We start from the raw sequence: 22,802 nt of genomic DNA, 5'->3' as shown, positions 1-22,802 counted from the left end.
TTGGAACAGTAGGTTCTGGGGTCTATCCAGGCCCAGCCCTAGGCACACAAAATATGCAGCTGCCTAGAGCACTACGAAATTTGAGGCACCAAATTGCCCCAAATTCTGTGGTGCCCCTCCAGGCAGCTGCATGCTGCATTTTGGCCCCATGGCCGGTCCCATCCCTCAGCCAGCCCCCCACTGGCTGCACCCAGCTCTCACTCACTGAGTCATGGCGAGCCTCTGGGATGGCGAAGCAGCCAGCAGCTGTGCTCCCCCACCTGAAGTACCCTCCAGAGAGGAAGGATACTATCCAGCCCACTCTGGCTTAGCTGCCACCTGGCTCCTGAGGGAGGGGGCCATTTCCAAGGCCTGGGAACCCTCTTCCTGCCAGCGCAGGTTCCAATGTCTCTGGTAAGTGCCCCCCCCTCGTCCACTCTCCTGCCCCAGGGGGAGCAAGTGGGGACTCACTGCAGTGTGCCCCAAAGCGGAGCCGCACCCCAGTGGCTCAGCTGCCTGTAAGAATTTTTCTGGAGCTGGGAACTTTGCCGAGGGTGTGGGCTGCAGGCTGATGCCAGTTGCTGCCTCATGTAGAGAGAAGAGGTGCTGAGCTTCTCACTCTTCTGGGCCTGCCTCAGATAAGTGGCTGCGTGGGGAGGGCAGAAAAGAGGAGCAGACAGATTCACAGATGTCCCTGTTTCTCCTTCAGTCTGAAGGCTCGTGACGCTCTACTGAGAAAAGCCTCCTTGTCCTGCTCCCGCCTGCCTGCAGCTCTGGGCCTGCTGTTCACAGCTTCTGCCTCTAGATCTCCTTCTGTGAGATCAGACCTCCTCTCTTCCCCCCCCCCCCCCACACACAGTGGATGTAGGGACAGATGTGGCACAGGGCAGCAAAGGAGATAGGGACAGTCCTCATTCTATCCAGACGATCAGCTGACTTGAAGTTCAACATAGCTGTGACAGCTGTAACACCCTACCCGGCAATGGGTCCATGTGTAACTTATGGCCCCAGAGGTCACACACAGCCCACCAGAACATTTCAACACAGTCTCCGAATGGCTCTTTCATTAGCATTTTGTCATCACATTTGCCTTATTTGAGTTAGTTTACACAAGTGTATCCAGAAGGACCATGGACGTTCCTGTACCAGACAGCCCCAGTGCCAGGAACCCAGTGTCAGGAGGCTGGCAGCTGACGGAAGCATGGCAGGGATCGGCATCTTACAGCTTGGCAACCAGGAGTGGCGGGAGGTCTGCCTTAGCAACCCCCCTGCACCACTGACCATGAGCCGGTCCATGTAAGCCCTCATGGCCTAGCCCTGATACCCCCAACGCAAGAGCCTCCTCCCGCACCTCAAGACGCTCCTCCTCAGTCCCTCTGTGAAGCCCACATTCTAGTCCAGGGGTGGGCAAGATACGTCTCGCATGCCGCTTCGTCCCACCAATAAGGGCACCTCCAACTATGAAGTGTAGCAACAGCCATAGGGCTTAAGCAGTCCCTTGCTGAATCCTTGCTCCCCACGACATTTCACAGTGGCAGTGCCGCATGGAGCCTGGAATCAGTGGGGGAGTACCCAGCTGACCCTGGCCTCCACGCAGCGCTGTCACTTTGAAACGCCGTATGCAGCCCGGGGCCAGCCAGGGACCCAGGCTGAACGTGCCGTTTGAAAGCAGCAGACCCTGGGCTCCATGTGACGCTGCCGCTTTGAAGCTTCCCCTCCTCTTTCCCTCCCCCTGGCTGCCTCTTAATGATAGAGGCAGCAAGGGGTGGGGGAAGCAACTGGTCGATTAGTTAAGTAGTTGTTCACATCCCTACTCCACGTGGCTCTTGTGCTCTGGAGGGAGGGGGAAGCTTCATGTGGTCGCCCCACTCCCAGCCCAATCGTCAGTTCCCATAGGCTGGAAACAACCAGCCAAAAGTTGAGTTGAGAGATTGGCCGGGGGAGTGGAGGGGAAGGAGAAGCCTCTCTCCTTTTCCGGAGCTGGGAGTCACATAGAGGGAGTAGCGTACAGTTTCAAGTGGTCTGAGATTACTTCAGGCAGGGAGCCCAGCCTGCGTTGGTGGCACTGAAGGGGTGGTGGCTGCGAGACGCGTAGGTAAGTGCCTCTCAGCCAAAGCCTCCCTCAGGGACCCCTGAGCCTCCTGCATCTCAACTGCCTGCCCCAGATCGCCATCCAAACCCTCTGCACCTCCCTGCCACAAGTCACAACTCCCTCCCCTCCTACATCTCTTCCCCAGGCCAGAATCCTCACCCGCATCCAAACCGCCTCCCTGGCCGTACACACCAATCCCTACCCAGGTCACAACCCCTCATTCACCCAAACTCCCTCTCAGATCTCACACTGTCTCCTGCACCCCAGTCTCTTATTCTATGTGCCCTTCTGCACCCAACCTCATCCTAGACCCCCACAGAAAAATGCAGCCCATGACCACTCTCCAACATCTGGGCACCTCCACTCCCCTTCCCCTCCGAAAGTTATTGCTCACTCCTGTAACAGAGAATGGGGGAGGAGAGAATCTGTAAACGATTTATTAAAAACAGCTTGGTAGAAACGAGATCTAAGGAAGGAAAATCTGACAGATCTTTGTTGATGAGTTTAAGGAACCACAATATGGGGACCTAGCAGAGTTTCTGGGTTAAGACTCTGGCATGGGAAGCTCTTGTTGACCTGTTTCAAGTTGTTTTGATCTGGCTTCTAACCTTTGTCCTCCTTTGGCAGCAGGAGGGTGGGGCTGTGCCCGCTGCAACCGGGTTTCCCTCTGCCCCTGTCACACTTCCCTCTTTCAGCTGCAGGTGCACAGCTGGCCAGAGAAAATGCCGCTGCAGTCTGCCCCTGGGTTACTGTGGCTCTGGCAGATTGTGCCCTTTCAGACACTGGCCGTGTTCTTGGGCCTGTTCCTGCTGATTTCCGATGTCATGAAAAGGAGACGACCGAGGAATTTCCCTCCGGGACCTTTCATCCTGCCCTTCCTGGGCAACCTACTCAACCTAGATGTCAAACGGCGTCATATCGCCATTGAGAAGGTAAGTGGGGGAGGGGAGCAAGCACAGGGAGTGCTGTCTGCAAGAGTGCTGGAGACATGGCCGTCCCGAGCCATTTTGGTGCCCCAGGCTGCCCACCCCCCAGGGAACACAGACCCGCCCCGGGACGCACGGCGCATGCGCAGGCCTTCCCCTGGTGCGAACGGCGCATGCCCTGCCCGGCCCGGCCATTGGCGCGCAGCCTGGGGCCCGCCCCCGGGGTACACGGTGCATGCGCTGCTCAGCGCGGCCCCCCCCACGACTGCTGGTGCGCAGCGCCTAGCCGTGCACGGCCCCGCGGCCATGGGGGAAGGGCGCTGCTGGCCGGCGCCGCGTGGATGGGGCAGGGCAACGTTGTGGAAGCCGGGCAAACGGCATCTGATGGCGGCTATAAGGGACGACGCACGCCCCTTACGGCTGCCATCAGGCGCCCCCATCGTTTAGCGCTCTGGGCAACTACCCGGCTTGCCCACCCCTTAGTCTGGCCCTGGCTGGAGACACTGGGTCAGGCCCTCACCTGCACCTGAGGAATGTTTGGCACAGCTCATGGCAGCAGCTTTCTGCACTGACAGGGCCTCAGGGCTCTCCTGGTGCCGCGCTAGCCCCTGGCCTAAATGAGAGCCCATTCTAGATGTTCTGAATTGCCCCAGCTCCTAGCTGTCCCGTGTGCAGTTCCAGACACCTGCTATCCAGGATCACCAGAGCACGGGGACACCTCTGGCCATGCTCCTTTTCCCTCTGTCGTGTGCAGAAGGTGAGGGTCCCAGTTGTGGATTCCTTTCCACGGGTGGGTATTTAATGAATCACGTAGTCCATAGAATTTTTATAAACTACATGATTAATCGACAGGGGGAGGGGCTTAGTCCTGGCGTGTACAAGGTCCGGGAGCTAATCCCACTCAGCAGCTCTGCAGTTGATTTGTAGTAAGAGCCGGGTGGGCTCCTATACATTTAAACTGCAGAGCAGCAGCAGGGTTTGCTCCTCATGCCAGTGTGAGCCGGGACTGAGCTGGGCTTGCTCAGTCCCAGTTCATGCTGGATCCAGGAGTCTCAGCCTGCTGGGTGTCCCAGTGGGGAGCTCGGACGCCCAATGGACAGGGGCTGCTGCCAGATCAGCCTCTGCCCACAGCCAGCCCAGGCCTCTGAGGATAGGAGCTGATTCATGGCACCAGACCCTGTCTATGGGGGATCCCAGAGGGACAGGGGCTCCTTCCCAACCAGCCTCTACCTGTGTCAAGACTGAGCCCACCATGGGCAGAGCCTGCTCTGCAGAAGCCTCCCTTTTCCTCTCCCTCTCCTCCGTCCCCTGCGCTTCTGCCTCTGATAGACGGAGTGGGGAGGGGGAAGGCAATACAGCGGAGACGGTGCTGAGCAGAACTGGCTTACAGCCTGTTCGCCCAGCACCAGATCCTGTACCTGCCCCCCCATTTGTTGCCTATTGCAAGGGTGGGGGTAATGCGAGTAGTTGACTACCCAACAAGCCCAGGCTTTTTGGATAGTTGACTAGACAACTACTCGCTTACATCCCTACTTTCCACATGGAAATCCTCAGAAGTTAGGACCTTCCAGGCATATGTCTGCTTTCTGCTCAGTTTGAATTAGACTTGTTGAGATCATGAATTCAGGCTTGATTACATGAAGGTGGCAGTGTCTGAGGGAGTGCACAGTGCCCCATGGCTAGAAGCCAGCCAGTGGGGAGTTGTGACTATACAGGAGGCTTGCACTGTGTGCAGAAGGTTGGGCACTTTGATGAGCAGGCCCGTAAACATTAGCCAGGTGAGAAGAGGCTCATAAAAAGTAACCAAGTATAGAAAGACTGAGACTTGGAAGGGATCCGTGTACGGTAGGAGGTTGGTGCTCATCAGGATTGGAGGAGCTCACAAGGAACTAGATGGGGCAGGAGCTTGCAAGAATGACAAGAAGTCTTCAGTGACAATGCAAAACAGCTTGTAGGAATTTACTTACAGGGCTTTGAATGAACTTCCCAACAATGAAGAGTTAGTAAAAACTTGCAAGGCACATGAGGAGTTGGGCCGGAGGTGGAACCTCCCTGGCAAGTGAGGAAGGATGTGATGGAGAGGGAGGTAATCAGATATACAAAGTAAATTATAAAGCCTAAAAGAGTTTAGAACATTATTTGTGAGTGTTATCTCCTTTCAAGGACTAGAATGAGTTCCCTTCACAAACTTTGTGGAAGTCAGTAATTAGTTTTGTGCAGTTTTCAACCTCAGCCTCTGAGTGCCCCAGGGAGGTAGGTAGTGTGTTGTGAGGTAGGTGTAGGCTTCTTATGAAACTAGAGGGTGTTTTGTTTAAACCAGTATGTTTGAGTTTTTTCACTACATAGGAACAAAGTATCTGCAGTCTATAATGCAACCAGTCAGGAACATGTCTGCTCTGCTTACCACAGAGGAGGCCAATTGTCAATAGCAATTATTTATAAAAACAAAAACAAAAAACTCTTAAAAAACAGTGAATAGTCTAGCATGTTTAAGAGAAAACGTAGATAATATCATGAGCTTTTCTGGGCACAGCCCACTTCTTCAAATGACATATTATTATCATGTATTTATTTATTTATTATTATTTTATTCACCAGTAGGCCTGTTTTATTTTGACATCCCTTAGGAAAGGCTCAGGGCAGCCATTGTCCTTAGATATGCTTGTTTTACTGTTGTCTCATTCCCCTCCCCATTTCTATGCATCATTCCCCTGTTCTATCCTGTTGTGAGCTCTCAGGCGCTGGGTTTCGAATCAGTGCTTGAACAGCCAGGCCCTTCCTTGCTATTGTAATACAAATTAGTAGGAGTAGCACTACAATAATAAAAGTAAGAAGTCATCACCTGAGCTCTAGTTTGGTTATCATACAAAATAAACATGAATTAATGCACATGCTCTAATTTTTCCAGCTTGCTGAAAAATATGGCAACATTTTCAGCATGCAGTTGGGTAACCTGAAATTTGTGATTGTAAATGGATTCCATCTGGTGAAGGAAGTGCTTGTCCATCAGGGCGATGACTTTCTTGATCGCCCAGACATGCCTCTTATCCAGGAATTCTGCAAGACATTTGGTGAGTTTTTCTTCCAGCATTTCTCACGTACTGTTTCTGAAAATGAAGGCCCTGATCCTGCAAATGGGTTACACTTTATGTGTATGAGCTGAAGTCTGTGCTACAGTAATAACTTAGGACCAGATTCTCAAAGGTGTTTAGGTGTCTATCACAGGGTTGATATGCCAGTCACTTATCAGAGGGGTAGCCGTGTTAGTCTGAATCTGCAAAAGCGACGAGGAGTCCTGTGGCACCTTATAGACTAACTGAAGTGTAGGAGCATAAGCTTTCGTGGGCAAAGAGCCACTTCGTCAGATGCCAGTCACTGTTTATGGGTTACGGTTAGGCTGCGTTATAGCCTGTGCTTGCCTCTCTAGGGATGTCCCCAGTCTCGGGGCTGCATGGCCCTGTTGCCTAAGTCAGTGATACGATGCCTGCAATAAGGGCAGCCAGAGTCAATCATATCGACCCCTGCCATCAGGACAGTGCAGCATAGAGACCAGAGTCAATACTATTAGTAAGCAAGGCCACAAGTTTTGAGGTGACAGGGTGGGAATCATGCCTGCCCACTCCACCAGATTCTGAACCCAAGGCAGGTTTCCTACCAAAACTCACTGAGCTTGTCTCTAGTTCTTCATCACCAAGTTTCCCTGGTTACCTTCTACCCAACTCTTTGCAGTTCACTATTTCTGGGTCTCCACAGTAACTCCCTTCTCTGTGGCATCTCAAGTCTGTGTGTAGGGGTCCATCTCTGGCTGTCTAGACTCCACATCCTGCACTGAGGGCAGCTCTCCCACTGGAGTCAAGAGGACACCTCCTTCCTCATCAGCCCAGACTGAGCTGTTCAGCTGCCTTTTATATCCTCTCTCCAGCTGGAGCATGCCCAGTGGAGCTGAGGGGGTGTGGCTTCCTCAGCCAAGAGAGAAAGGTTAACCCCTGCTATACCAGTGCAGGATTGATACACCCCATTCCCAGTGCCTGACTACTAGAGGAATCAATTGGAGTTAGACACCTAAATACCTTTGCAAATCTGGGCCTTAATAACTTGACTCGATTTTGCAAATATTACACAGGTTCTCATGTCTCTTTGACATCTCATGTTCACATCCCAACTGCTATAGCCCTGGTGGAAGCAACAGCAGATGGGGGCATATAGAATGAAATTCCATCCTGCATGGTCCCTTGAAAGTTTTCCTTCACCAAGAGTCAGTAGTGGAAGGATTAGGCTTCTGAAATCTCTCAAAATTACATCTCCAAACTTATTCACCGTCAGCATTGCAGCCTACTTTCTTCAACCTCAGCTCTATACGCTTTCTGTAAAAGTGTAGCTTCTGCATGTCGGACATGACCCCACTTTTAGAGAGCCCAGGCACTCTAATATACTAATGATGAGCCTGGGGAACAGAACAGAACAGAAGGGAATATCTTGTGGAAAAATAACCAGGCCTCAATTAAACTTGAAAAGGGAGAGTACAGGCAGTCCCCGGGTTACGTACAAGATAGGGACTGTAGGTTTGTTCTTAAGTTGAATCTGTATGTAAGTCGGAACTGGTACATATTGTAGGGGAAACTCTAGCCAAACATTTCTCCAGAGCTCAGTTTTATTCTCCCACACCTCACTTCCCTCAGTCCTTTATTCTCAAGCTGGGGTGTCTGCTGAGAAAAGCCGCTCCATGTCTTCCTGGTCTGCTGGGGGGGGGGGTGTAGCTTCGCGTCTCCCTGGTCTGCTGGGGGGGGGGGCGCTAGCTTCGCGTCTCCCTGGTCTGCTGGGGGGAAGCAGCTAGTGCGGGGTTGCCTCACCCCGTCTGTAAGTAGGGATCCAATGTAAGTCGGATCCATGTAACCCGGGAACTGCGTGTATTAAGGTAATGACCATTACAATACACCAATTGTCATTTTTCACCCCAGGATTAGTACTCTCCAATGGACATAACTGGAAACAACAAAGAAGATTTGCTTTATCAACTCTAAGAAACTTTGGCCTGGGGAAAAGGAGCTTAGAAGAACGCATACAGGAGGAGAACAGATACCTCACAGAGGCATTTGAGGAAGAAAAAGGTGAGAATGAGAGAGAATGACACACTAAGTGTTCTATCACAAATTATAGCCACGAATGTGAAATAACTGAGATTTGCCTGAAATATGAAATTAAACCTAGATCTTTTCTAGCACTCATTTAAGATGAGGGATTTGGTTTAGCCCATTAGACACACATACACCTTGCTGTCATCCAGATCTCTATACAGATTTAAAAGTGTGGTGGTTTTTGGATTTCATGTTTTTATATCTGTCAGTAATGACACAGAGAGTATGTGTAGACTACCCGCCATAGTCAGTGAAGAGGGGATTTAAATATCCTCGGCTTCATTAAAATAAAAATGGCTATCGCACTGTGCTGGCTCAGCTGATCGTCGGCACAGCGCACAAGTCAAGACGCAGATTGGACAACAAGGGAAGCTTTTGTCGACCGCTCACTTATGCCTCTGGTGACAGAGGCATGTAGTCTAGACATACCCTAACAGCTGAGCTGTCAGCTTCTCTTCAGCCTCCAGGTAGCCACCCAGATTTGAAAACTGTCTCACAAAAGTGTTCATTGCCAAGATTAATGACAAGGGAGAGAAAGTGGTTCATAATAACACATGTGTAGCATTTCCCTACGCTATAACAAAGGCAGAGACCTGAGTGGAAATGTACAACTGTCTCTGTGCAGAGAAAAAAAATGACTTGAGCTGGCAGTTCTGCTGCATGCAGGAAAGGCAGCTCATTCCATCTATGTGTTTAACAGTTTTGTCAATACCCATGTGACAATGCAGCAAACATTGCTGAAGGGATGTGTCTGAGTGTGTGCAGGGGAATGTGATAGATGCACATGTTGAGAATGGATTTTGGACACATCAAGTAGTTTATGCCTGTCAACACCATTCCTCTCCTTTTCTACAAAAGCCAGAAGAACCCCAATTTCTCCCTTTTTCTCTTCCAGGGCAACCTTTTGACCCTCATTTTAAAATTAACAATGCTGTATCCAACATTATCTGTTCCATCACATTTGGGGACCGGTTTGAATATCATGACAGTCAGTTCCAGAAGTTACTGCAGTTACTTGATGAGAATTTGTATCTCCAGGGAAGTATTTGGATCCAGGTAGATCTCATTTGATTTTGCCTATAGCCACATGAACACAATGGCCACGCCCTCAGTAGTTTCAGCATCACAGAGTCCTATTGGTCCCAGATTGACCATGACATTATCCTGGCTAGGGCATCCATGCTGTCCTATTCCCCAACAAATCTCTCTTCACCTCAGTTCCCCCTCTAGCTAGTCTCTTCCACCCTGCCCCCCTGAAGGTAATCCTGCCAGATCCTCTAGCCTGCATTTTCAGTACCAGTGTCCCCTCCCCCCATGCACATAGTGCGATGTCTAATGGGGAGGAACACCCAGTGGACTGTTTTATCGCGCATCAGGGAGTTGTGCCTTGGAAGAAAGGAAGGCAAAAAGGTCACAAACCTCACTGTTCCCGAGCAACGCCCTTCCTGGTTGTCTCCCAGTGCCTTGGGACTCTGCTCAGGGGAGAGATATCTCAAAGATTTGTGTGGCGCCATTGATTTGCTTGCGGCAGTGGGGGTGGCAGAGTGCCTTTATGCAACAGGCCAGGTGGGAGATGACCCTACAGGCACAGTCAACCTGACATCAAAATCAGGGACTCACCCAGCCAGGAGCTGCTTCAGGTGGCACCATTTGCAGGGAGAAAGCACTGCGTTTCAATATGATGCAGGATCACTGAGATAGACGAAAAACCCAGGTTTCCAGGGACACGTTACCCAAATGAGGTTGGATCTTTCTCCTCTTGGTGCCTCTCATTTCAGCACTGAAGAGTGACGGGGGTGAGACATAACCCTGCCGGGACAGCAGCAGTCATGTGCCTGTGGTCCATCTGCTCATGGTGCTGCACCTGGGCAGTTTCCCATGTGTTTTACCAACCCTTTAATACCAAAGTCCAACCTCTGATAAAAATTGCGGTAATGTCAATAGTATCAACATCATGTGTCGGCATGTGAGGCCAAGTTCTGGGGTAATGAACTTTTTGTATTTTTCCTGGCGTTTCAATCAACAAATCATTAACAACGTGGTCTCTTCCCTTCTGAAGTGACTACTATGGCGTAGCCTCAGGCAATACAGCACATGATCCGGTGGGGGAGGGGTGGGCAAGATATGTCCTGCGGGCTGCTTCCAGTACACCCAGCTATGGGACCCAGCGTGCGGACCCCCCCTGCCGGGATGCTCAGTCACACAGAAGTTGCTATTTGAAGTGTAGAACTATTCCTTGTAGCTCTCTGCTCTGAAAGAAGGGGAAAGTTTTGTGTGGTCTCCCCATTCCCACCCAATCGTCACCTTCCATTGGGAGGAAACAACTAGTCAATAGAAAAAGAGAGAGAATCGCCTGGGAAACGGGGGCAGTGCAACCCTCTCTCCTTTTCTGGAGCTGAGAGCCACATGGAGGGAGTAGCCTGCAGTTTTTAGTGAACTGGGGCTGCCTGGGAGATGCTGCAGGGCTGCTGGCTGGAAGACATTTAGGTAATCACCTCCCAGCCAAAACCTGCCACTGGCATCACTTCCCTTCACAGACCCCAACTCCAGGTCACCACGCAAACCCTGTGCACATCCTTGCCTTAGGTCACAACTCTCTTCCAGACCCTGTACCACCTCCTACACCACTCCCCAGGCCAGAATGCTCCCACACTGCCTCCCTGACCTTATACCCCAATACCTTGACCCAGGTCACAACCCCCTCTTTCACCCAAATTCCCTCTCATACTTCACACCATCCTTTGCACCCCCAATTCCTTACCCTGTTCATCCTTGTACACCCAAGCTCCATCCTAGACCCCACACCCATCCACAGAAAAGAGCAGCCCTGGACCACTTTCAAAGATCCTGGAGTGCCCTCCCTCACCACCAAAAATTATTGCCCACCCCTGCTCTAGGGTTGCCAAAGCAATGGGATCAGTGGCTGATAACCAGCCCAGTGGAGGGCTGAGAGAAAAGAGTCCATATCTTAGTAAGATGGTTAAAACAGTCTGTCTCTGTAACAGATTGCCTGAGCAATCGTGGCCAAGTCACTTAATCTCTGCGTCAATTCTCGCTATGTAAAATGACATTAACTCATCCTTTTTTCCACCCTTTGTTTGTTCTGTCTATTTGGATTCTAGGCTGCTCAGGTCAGAGACTGTCTGAAATGACGGTGTGAAGGTGTGGAGGGCTCTGAGCACATCCATAATGAAATTATGTACTAGAGTGGTTTAATAAATGTGGTCCCTCCAGTTGAATACAGGGGGGTACATGAAATCATAAAATGGATTTCTCTAAAGAGGCAAAATCATATTGAGTTCTGTTTGTATGTTAAAAGCTGTACAACACCTTCCCCACCCTAATGAAGTGGATCCCAGGACCCCATCACACCATGTTCAAAAACTGGGAGAAACTGAAGTGTTTTGTGAGGGAAATTATTGCAAAGCACAAAGAGGACTGGAATCCCTCAGAAACCAGAGACTTCATTGACTCTTATCTGAAGGAAATGGCAAAGGTAAGAGATCAGAGAACAAAGCAAACTGGAACAATCCACTTCTTTATTTTAAAAATTAGAAGTAGAACTACAGTGACAGAGATCTCCAACGGAGTTGTATGAGCATCTGACCCTCCATTAGTGAACAGTTAGGAACCTCAGGGGCTGATTCTGCAGAGCCTTTAAGCCCATGCTTTGCCTTAAGCAGGGAACAGTAGGCTCACTGAAGTCAGCAGGCCTTCTCACATGCTTGAGTGCTTTGCTGAATCAGGGCCTAAAAAGCGTGAGGGTTTGCCTGTGTTCTATGGGCCAGACCAAAAAGCCAGTTAAAGTGTCTGGGACTCTTTCAGCGACACCATCAGGCCTTGTGCTAAGACCTAAAATCAGCTCAAACTTTTCAGTGTTTCTATCTAATGATGCTGTCCTTTGAGGGGCTGTGTTTATTCAAATCTCTCTGAAGGCAGTGGAAATTAAGGGCACCCAGCAGTTTGCATACCCGAGCCTGGCATGATGTTTACATGTCTTTGTATAATACTAATAAATACTGTTTTAATACCTCCCACTTTATGTCTTTGTTCTAAGGTGGATGCTGACCCTAGTTTCCATGAAGAAAATCTCTTATTTTCCACACTAGATCTTTTTTTTGCTGGAACTGAAACAACATCTACAACCATCCGCTGGGCTCTGCTGTACATGGCCACAAATCCAGAGATTCAAAGTAAATGGACATAGATAATTTCTTAATATCACTTGAATTTCTGCTCTTAACCCTTGCCGCATCAAGTTTTTCAGAGAATTCAGAATATTGTTTTATTAACAGTCTGTACAAAGGTGCTTTATTCCCACAGTTGCCATTTCCCCGCATTTAGAAACCTTTCCTGCTTTTCCTTGTTTCTCCCCATTAGTTACACCTCCAGCAACTGGCACAGGGCTAAGGAGTGGAAACCATAGCTGTAACAACCTTGATTTAAGAGGAAGCTGGCTTTGTGGTTAATGCATAGGACTGGGATTCAAGACACCCAAATCCTAGTCCAGATTCTGCCTCAGACTTCCTGTGTGACACTGGGTGCATTGTTTAACTCTTCCATGCCTGGAAATGTAACTTGTGGATTTTAAAAAGGTGGACCATGGGAAGTGTCCTCTTTAGCCTTCAGATGTGAGCTAGAGAGGCAACAAAGGGGCCTGTGTTGAAAATAATGGAAGATTAAGCCTGCTTTCTGTCATGCAAAATAGGTGCGATCCCTGGACTCTTGGCAAGCTATTGGCTTGACCTTGTGCCTGAACAACTGGAGAATGTTGCCTGACCAAGAAAAACAGCACATAAATATTTTCAGGCTCAGTTGTCCCTTAGGTCAGCCCAGTAATTGACTTTTCTCTTTGTATTGATAATGCCTTTACATTTGATTTTGAGAAGTGGAGTAAATAAATGCTTCTTGCATTCCGTGTGGGTATTAAAGGAGGTTTTCCTATTATGACTCAGTTACACTTAAAAATGCTTCTCATCTTCCTCCCATTGCATTAGTCTCTGCTTAATCAGCTGCAGTTTTCTTATGTATTTGTATATTTAGATCTACATTACTCACTGATACTCTTTTCAAAGCATAAATAGAGTTTTCTTAGAAATACCTTAAATAGATGAACTCTGAACCCTGCCCAGTTTAAGCCTGTTGTTCCATGAACATATTGTTTGTTCTCATACCCATGATGACCTCTGCTCTTTTCCTAGAGAGAGTGCAAGTAGAGATTGACACAGTGATTGGCCAGTCTCGACAGCCAGCCCTAGAGGACAGGGACAACATGCCGTACACCAATGCAGTTATTCACGAAGTGCAAAGGATAAGCAACATTGTGCCTTTAAATGTGCCGAGAATGGCAACAAGGGACACAACACTGGCTGGATACCAAGTGCCAAAAGTAAGCTGGAAAGAAATGTATCTTTCATTTCTCATCTTGGTTTAAGGAGTTAATAGAGATGAGCCCAACCCAGTACCACAGACAGATACACCTTTGCCCGGAGGAAGATCCAGTTCCAAATCTGTACCTATTTTGGGAAGCAAAGAAAATACAGAGCAGCACTTTAAAATATTGGGCTATTCCCAAACCAAAATCTTGATACTTACATTCCTAAGGTTTGAGACAATTGACATCCCTATCAGAATTTTGCAATCTTCATAAAACATGATGTAAGTGATTTATATTAACTGCATGAAACCCTAGTAAAGGGACTAGGAATTAGGTCCAGCACAAGATCACCACTGTGGCTGTTCCTCAAGAAAGGTCAGACAGGCTCTTGGACCCAGAAATTTAAATGTATTTGAGCACCTAAATGTTCTGGAAACTAGTGGAAGTTACATGCATAAATACCTTAGGGGGTCTGGGCCTTGGTGTTTAGAGAGGGGAGGGGGTGATTTGTATTTAAAGGTGGGGAATATCTTATCTTCAGCAGCTCCAGAATTCTGAATTTCTTTCGTCTCAAGCCCCAGCATTTCTGACTCCACCTCGCCATGATGCTGAGCCACAATTTCTCCCCATGGAAGGGAGCAGGCTGGAATTTCTAACTCAGTTCCCAGCATTTGTTTAGCAGAGGATCTCCTCAGGTCCTAACCTTTGAGCACATTCTTCTTCTCCAGCTTGTAGACTGATGCTCAGAAAAATTGGGACACACCCAAGCTCAAGGGAATTCCGGAGTTGAGCCAGGCAGAGAACCATTCTACCAGTCAGTGGGCCGTAAGAAACCATTGCTTGTGGCGAGCTTCCATTCTCCCGACACAAACCCCTCATTAATGCAACTTAAAGGAAATGTGTGCACAATAGCAGAAGGAAAGTGCATTGTATAAGGCATACAGTTTTTTTTCCTACTGGGATTGCTGAAGTGACATGCACATAAAGTAAGGGCACATGAAGTGAGATGCACATGCTGATTGCACACAACGTTGACCGAGAGCCGTATGCTGTCTCTTCATCCCATCAGAATACCACTATGGATGCGTTGGCACACCCCACAAACTCTACGTAAACCAGTGCAGTTAGCAAAACTACCCTATCCCAGGAGACCATCTTGGTTACAACAACCTCATAGCGCACTGAGATGAAGGAGGCCCTCTCATGTGGCCCACTAACTAGCATAGGTTGCCCATTGCTGTTCTATGCACAAAAACGTCATGTAAGCCCAACTACCACCACATTCAGAACAATTTAGCTCTTAAAAAAGAAAGGTGGGTGGGTGGGTTTTGCTCCTCTTTGAATCTTTATGTTGTATAAAGAATGCCTGAGAGTATTTAACTTTTTTGGATTGGTTTTAATTAAAAATTCAATTCTGCCGACCGTATTTTTCCTAGGAAATGCATGAGAGCTAGTAGGTTTATACTATTGCACCTACGAAGGAAATGCTTAAAAATGCTTAAAAACAGTTGGAAGAAATACTCTCTTTTGTCAAAGATTAACACTCCTCTCTTTCCTTCAAATCTGTGATGTCTGCCATTCTGTTCATAATGGCTCCTCCAGAAATACTAACAGCAAAACCAGAGAAAATCAAATTTGAGGTTTGAAATAAATATAAGGTAAAGAACCGGCTGGAAAATTATCTTTTAAAAAATCCTGTTGTCTCTTCTTTGTATATCATAAAAGATTAAAAAGAAACAACATGGCGCCTCCTTTTTCACCTCTTTGTAGGTCACAATTAAAAATGGAATCAGGGAAGCGATAAATTCCTTTTGTTCTCTTTTTTTAGGGTACTGTTTTGGTTCCCAATTTGACATCAGTGCTGTTTGACAAGAATGAGTGGGAAACCCCTCACACTTTTAATCCTAAGCATTTTCTGGAGGATGGTCGATTCAAGAAGAGAGAAACTTTCCTCCCATTCTCTGCAGGTGAGATGTGTCTGACACTCCCCATTAGTATTATAGCACCAAGTCTTGGGCCTTCTCCTTTTTCACATTAGGCAAAAACCCACAGGCTGTGTCTACACTGGCCGCTTGAATTTCCGCAAAAGCACTGACCATCTCATGAAAGATTGTCAGTGCTTTTGCGGAAATAGTATGCTGCTCCCATTCCGGCAAAAGTCTTTTTCTGAAAAACTGTTGCGCAAAAGGGCCAGTGTAGACAGCATAGAGTTGTTTTCCGCAAAAAAGCCCCGATCGCGAAAATGGCATCTAGATTGGCCATGGACGCTTTTCCGCAAAAAGTGCTTTTCCTGCCAATCTAGACGCGCTTTTTTTCTTATTCTTCTCTCTTTAATCAGTTAATGTTTAATAAATTTCCATTAAAAGCATTTCCGGAAAATCATGCCAGTCTAGACATAGCCATAGTGTTTATTAGTGGCAGAGTCTCAATGGAAAATGGAAAGCACAGAAATGAAACTCATGAGAAGTGTTCATGTCCCTGTCCAGTTTGCACAGTTTTTTCATTGGTAGAAGGCATGTCATTCTTGAACAAGAGCTCCTTCCTAAAGCAGGGCTAGACACAACAACGGCAACAAAGGGAAAATATTGTAGACGTAACCAAAAGTAGGTGGAAAGAGGAATTTGCCTACCTCACTTGTTAGGAACATCAGAGTGAGGTTAGGTGGTGCCTTCCTCATCTTTCACTGTTCCTTTTCACTTATTGGAAGAGGCAGTATGGGGAATAAAACATGAGGAAGATGATACAATGTTGGAGATCCCTGAAACACCCTCCTAAAAACAACGAACCATCAGAATATTTTACTATAGGATGTGATGGAGTCTCCATCACTTTCATTCATTAAGGACCTGATCGCACACTGTTAAGTCAATAGGAACTTTAGCATTAACTTCTTTGAGCACAAGAACACGTTCTAAATCAAACCTGGGGAATTTCAAAATGCTGTGCTCTATGATTATCACAAATTGCTGGGCATGATGTAGCAATCCCTGGGTGTCATTTTAACACTACTGGAGTATCAACCCCTAAACCCAGTTTGATTTAGGATACAAACTTTACAGCTAGCCCATTTTTCTCTAATGGCATAAATTTGACTCTGTCAGTATAGCCCCACATCTTTTGGGGGAAGTTCAGCTTTAAAGCCAAACTTTGCAGATCAGACTTCTCTCTGATTATTTCTTGTACAAAAGTCTTGCCAGCTAAGATACATCTACATAGCAACATTATTTTAAAATAAGTAGCGTTATTTCAAGAAAACTTAGGCCACATCTAAGTGCAGTATATCTATAAACTAAGAGTCAAGGCCTCCCATTTAGGCATAATGCTGGCTAGACCTGCCTGTGTTCAGCGGTCCCTGTGTTATGTCATTGAGAAGCTAGGTCAGGGACAGTTTACACCTGACCTGTGTTATTTTAACTTTTCGATCAAGAAATAATACAGCAGTGTGTGGTGGATGTGGTAGGGAAGTAAGACATCAGCTAGACACAGAAATCATAGTTTTCTATCAGTTAGGTATGTGATTTTAAAAAATCAATATAAATTAAAACATCACACCTTTTCTAGTGTGGATGCAGTTAAGGCAAGGCGAATCTGTTATACAGAAATAAGGTAGTAGTGTAGTGGCATAGTTAAACTGTGTAGATCGCGCCTTCAATAGCCATGCAGAGATGCGGTTGATCTTCCAAGAGTTATCAAACATCATTGTTTCTATTATGAGAAGGAATTACTGAAGTACTGCCGTAATGAATGCAAATATTAGCATCCACAGTTATAAATGAAGGAAACTTTAGTACTAAATACAGCAAATGGTGAATCAGAAAGGGGGTGGAACTGATGACAAAACCATCTCTTCTTCCCCACAGTTCTGAAATTGCTGCCATGGAAAATTAACACCTCATTTGTCATGAGACCTAAACTGTTCTGACAAGGACCTTTGGCTGATGTGCACAACTGTTTTCTTTTCAGGAAAGCGGGGTTGCCTTGGCGAGCAGCTGGCTAGAACAGAGCTGTTCCTGTTCTTCACCATCCTCCTTCAGAAATTCACATTCCAAGCTCCAAAGGACGTAAAGCTAAGCCTTGAGTTCAGAATGGGAGCTACTCTCTCCCCGAAGCCATACCAGATCTGTGCGCTGTCTCGGTAGGGAGAGTCAGAGCAATTTTGTCATTGGCGCATTTCTCAAAATAATTAGTATTTACCCTGCTTGTGTATAGGGCTGCATCTACAACATCAGCCATTGGACCATTTGGGAACCTGATATTGGAAGGGACTATAGCAGTTAGGATACATCCTACCATGCTGGCAGTTAGTCTTGATGTCCCTCCCAAAGCAGCCTGTGTATGCAAACTCAGAACAGCCTTTTCATTCCTACTGCCCTGTGAATCTGCAAACCTGGGTTTTAAAAAAGGTAAATGTATTTCATGAATGCCTTCAAAAGGAACATGTTTCATTTGCAGTTTTTCATGACACAACAGCTTTGTTCAATAAATTTTGCTTCTGTGGAAACAACAAAGTTTTTTCTCACTTTTTAAACAGGGTTAGGAGAATTTAAAGGAGAAAGCAGGATTTTTCCTACCAGACCTCGTGCAAGCCAGGATTGAGCAGTCCCAGCTCACGCCGAATCCCAGACCACTGCTCCTTTGCCTTTTAAACGTAGTAAGAGCCTCCCAGCACTTTGTACATTTAGAAGGCAGAACTGCAACGGGGTACGACCAGGACCCAGCACAACCAGGACCTGAGGAGTCCCAGGACTTCCTGGGTCCCAGACCGCTGCACCTCTGCCTCTCCAGCCCCACACAACACTCACTGAACACAAAAAGCACGTTGCACTTCTCCACTCTCCTAGCTAGGTATTCAGCAGTGTAATCCACATCGCCTGGCTCCCAAATCTTTGCCTACATGAAAAGAACATTTATTCTGCACTTCGTATGTGAGATGCTAAGTTCTAGGGATATAAAGCTCTGGTAAAACAGTTAATAGATTAAGCGGAATCTCACTCACACCTCCATATGCTGGGCTTTCCTTGTTGGCCCTGCCCCCATGTTCAGGGGGATGTCAGCCCACGTGTAGGGGAGCCATCTCCTTCTCCTGGCCTTCCCACTCCCGACTTAGGGGACAGACAGCAGGAGCCGGCAGCCCAGTGTGCAAAAGAGGCCGGCTTCTGCTTCCCCTGGTGGAGGGGCTGTTCCTAACCCCTTCCAGTTAACCAGTTATCCATTCACCTCCCTACTTAGTTCAAGGAAATATAATCAATATTATTTGAGAAGCAGTTTCCTTTCAATTCATTCTTTCATTCTTTCCCCCTCCCTCCATTTCTTGTGAGCATGCAGGCATGCCTGTGCCTTCCAATGTTTTCTCAGAATATTGCTCTATGTAAGGGGACTGTTAGCCCCTTACTAAAACTCTGTGGGAGTTTTTGGTTTGGTAGCTCTCAGTATCAAAAGGGGAAGGATCCATGAGACTGACAGACCCCAGAGACAATGGAAAGCAGCCAACACTCCAGCTCAGCCTGATTGACAGTTTGAACAGGCCAGTGAGGAAAGTGAGAGGCCAGGCCCCGTCCTCCCTGTGAGCTGGGATTGTTCTGGGTCTCTCTGAGCAAGGAGAGAAAGCTGAGAGGAGCAAGCTGTGTGATGAGGTAGTCCTGCAGCAACAGAGCCAGGCACACACAGCCTAAGGAGTGCAAGCTGTGCTGAGGGGCAGTTTTGCAGCAGCAGAGCCAGGCACACACAGCCCAAGGAGCGCAGACCCTGTGTTGAGCAGCAGACTGGCAGTGCTCAGAGAGCCAAAAGGGACAGAGAAGCAATGCAAGGAGCTGGAGACTGGCAAAGCAGCACAGCCTGCAGCTGGGTGTGGTGAGCAGCTGGGACCAGCAAAGTGAGGGGAGAGGCTCTGGGCAGGGAGACATCACCAGCCAAGAGGCCCAGCAGGCCAGACTGGGAGAGGGTTAGGGTGTGTGGTCACTGTCAGAGCAAGTGTGTCCAGCCTGCAGCCCCCCTGCAGCACATCCAGGGCCTCTAAGGGGCCTCTAAGGAAGAGACTGTGAACTGTCCTTACACTCTGCAGACTGTTGTTTTGATGTCCCTGTGCTACAGAGCAGGGCTGTGTGTTCTCATTTAACCATTCTCATTTTTTCTTATTCTTCTCTCTTTAATCAGTTGATGTTTAATAAATTGTATTTGCTTTGAACCTTATGAAATGATAACTGGGCCAAGAAAGCATGCCATGTAAAGAGAGCACCTCGTGTCCTAACTCCTGCCCCTAGTGACTACAAGGTCGGGGGTTAAGCCCCAGGAAACCTGGGCCCAGCCTTGTTGGGGTTTCGAGGACTCTGCTACTCAGGAGAGTGGAGGCAGAGCCCTCAGGATCAGGGAAGCCGTGGGGTAAAGGAAGTGGGAGCGGGGCCTCAGATCCTTTCGCTGGTCCATTTCACCGGGGTGGTATAGAAGCCAGGAAAGATCCCCACAATAGCGGGACCATTCCCCCGCTTACATCTACTTCCTGAAATAGGAGCAGCTTTCTGTGAGTGGTGGTTTATGAATCCTGCCATTTTCACTAGTTCCCTCCCTCCTGTTCCCTTTCAAATACCTGCAGAAAACCCAAGGAGTCAGCGAAATTGCACTCGTGTACAGAACATTTTTCTTCCCAGTCAAGTTGCATTGTGGTTTTCCAATTGATTCTGCTTAAAAAATTACTCAGTTTGACCCACTATTGCCTGTTTTATCCCCCTCCCAGGAAAAAGATTTAAAGGGCCATGCTCCCTAAATACCAAAGGGGTTACAATAGCATTGGAAATAGTGTATATGGTCAATTATTTGATAATTATAGGGATTGAGTGGGTAGGCTCCACATTTTCTTAAACCTCAGGCAGTGGGGGGAACATCTGAATTTTGGAAGAGTAGGTTCTGGGGTCTATCCAGACCCAGGCCTATGCACACAAAATATGCAGCTGCCTAGAGCACTACGAAATTTGAGGCACCAAATTGCCCCAAATTCTGTGGTACCCCTCCAGGCAGCTGCATGCTGCATTTTAGCCCGATGGCCGGTCCCATCCCTCAGCCAGCCCCCCACTGGCTGCACCCAGCTGTCACTCACTGAGTCGTGGCGAGCCTCTGGGCTGGCGAAACAGCCAGCAGCTGTGCTCCCCCACCAGAAGTACCCTCCAGAGAGGAAGGACACTCTGGCTTAGCTGCCACCTCGCTCTTGAGGGAGGGGGCCGTTTCTAAGGCCTGGGAACCCTCTTCCTGCCAGCGCAGGTTCCAATGTCTCTGGTAAGTGGCCCCCCCTTGTCCACTCTCCTGCTCCAGGGGGAGCAAGTGGGGATTCACTGCAGTGTGCCCCAAAGCGGAGCCGCACCCGAATGGCTCAGCTGCCTGTAAGAACTTTTCTGGAGCTGGGAACTTTGCCGAGGGTGTGGGCTGCAGGCTGATGCCAGTTGCTGCCTCAGGTAGAGAGAAGAGGTGCTGAGCTTGTCACTCTTCTGGGCCTGCCTCAGATAAGTGGCTGCTTGGGGAGGGGAGAAAAGAGGAGCACACAGATTCACAGATGCCCCTGTTCCTCCTTTAGCCTGAAGGCTCGTGCCACTCTCCTCAGAAAAGCCTCCCTGCCCTACTCCCGCCTGCCTGCAGCTCTGGGCCTGCTCTTCACAGCTTCTCCCTCTAGATCCCCCTCTGTGAGATCAGACCCCCTCTCTTCCCCCCCCCCCAAACACACAGTGGATGTAGGGACAGATGTGGCACAGGGCAGCAAAGGAGATAGGGACAGTCCTCATTCTATCTAGATGATCAGCTGACTTGAATTCAACTTAGCAGTGACAGCTGTAACACCATACCAAGCAATGAGGTCTCATACAGCCCACCAGAACATTTCAAAACAGTCTCCGAATGGCTCTTTCATTAGCATTTTGTCATCACATTTGCCTTATTTGAGTTAGTTTACACAAGTGTATCCAGAAGGACCATGGACGTTCCTGTACCAGACAACCCCAGTGTCAGGAACCCAGTGTCAGGAGGCTGGCAGCTGATGGAAGCATGGCAGGGATCGGCATCCTGCAGCTTGGCAGCCAGGAGTGGCAGGAGGTCTGCCTTAGCAACCCTCCTGCACCACTGACCAAGAGCTGGTCCAAGTAAGCCCTCATTCCCTAGCCCTGATACCCCCAACGCAAGAGCCTCCTTTCGCACCTCAAGATGCTCATCCTCAGTCCCTCTGTGAAGTCCACATTCTAGTCTAGGGGTGGGAAAGATACATCTTGCATGCCGCTTTGTCCCACCAAGCTTATCAGTAAGGGCACCTCCACCTCCAGTGGTAGAAATGTAGCCGTGTTAGTCTGGTGCAGCTGAAACAAAAAACAGGACTGTTTAGTCTGAAAAGGACAAATCAAATTTCAGAACAAAAGGGGGATGGAGGAGAGGAAGGGTGGGGAGGGAAATGTCTGTACCAACCCTGGTACCTTCCCTTGCAACAAACCCCGTTGCCAGCTTTGTCCACATATTCACTCTGCTGATACCATTATTGGACCCAACCAAGTGAGTTATAAGATCAAGAATACATATTTCTGCCCATCCAGAAATATAATTTATGCAATCATGTGCTGAAAGTGTCCGTCCGCTATGTACATTGAATAAACGTCTCAGACACTTTGCCAAAGGATCAATGCCCACAAAACAGATATCAGACAGGATCACAAAGAAAAAACAGTTTCTTGCCATTTCAACCAGAAAGGACATTGTCTCAACGACTTGATTACCTGCATCCTGCTTCAAAGACCTTTTAAGACTTCACTTCAAAGAGAATCCTCTGAACAGTCATTCATGCTTAAATTCGACACTTTACACTCAAATTTGAATAAAGACGCTAATTATCTTACCCATTACAAAAATAACTTCACCAATTATCACCTCTAATATCATTAGCTCACAGACATTTACCTCCTCCTCTTCCTCCCCCCTCCATCCTCCTTCTGTTCTGAAATTTGATTTGTCCTTTTCATATGTGTTCATTTTTTTAATTGTATCCTTTGGTATATATGGTTGTGACAATTTTCTTCCACTATTTGATCTGAGGAAGTGGGTCTGGCCCACGAAAGATCATCACCTAATAAACCATCTTGTTAGTCTTTCAAGTGCTACACAGTCCTGTTTTTTGTTCCACCTATGAAGTGTAGCAACAGCCATAGGGCTTAAGCAGTCCCTTGCTGGATCCTTGCCCCCCACGACATTTCAAAGCGGCAGCGCCGCATGAAGCCTGGAATCAGTGGGTGAGTACCCAGCTGACCCTGGCCTCCACGCAGCGCTGCCAA

The 22,802-nt window shown here is 48.0% G+C and overlaps 1 protein-coding gene across 1 annotated transcript; it reads left to right on the top strand.

Annotated features, from left to right (window-relative positions):
- The first annotated feature begins 2,766 nt into the window (after window positions 1–2,766).
- Window positions 2,767–18,039, top strand: LOC142830554 (cytochrome P450 2J2-like). Its single transcript, XM_075936101.1, has 9 exons — window positions 2,767–3,003; window positions 5,906–6,068; window positions 7,956–8,105; window positions 9,028–9,188; window positions 11,452–11,628; window positions 12,190–12,325; window positions 13,334–13,521; window positions 15,338–15,476; window positions 17,473–18,039. Exons 1-9 carry the CDS (start codon window positions 2,794–2,796, stop codon window positions 17,646–17,648), a joined length of 1,500 nt encoding a protein of 499 aa, XP_075792216.1. The 5' UTR covers window positions 2,767–2,793; the 3' UTR covers window positions 17,649–18,039.
- The last annotated feature ends 4,763 nt before the right edge of the window (window positions 18,040–22,802 follow it).

This window comes from Pelodiscus sinensis, chromosome 9 (assembly GCF_049634645.1).
Source record: "Pelodiscus sinensis isolate JC-2024 chromosome 9, ASM4963464v1, whole genome shotgun sequence".
Classification (NCBI taxonomy): Eukaryota; Metazoa; Chordata; order Testudines; family Trionychidae; genus Pelodiscus; species Pelodiscus sinensis.
This window is presented reverse-complemented; position numbering and strand designations above follow the sequence as displayed.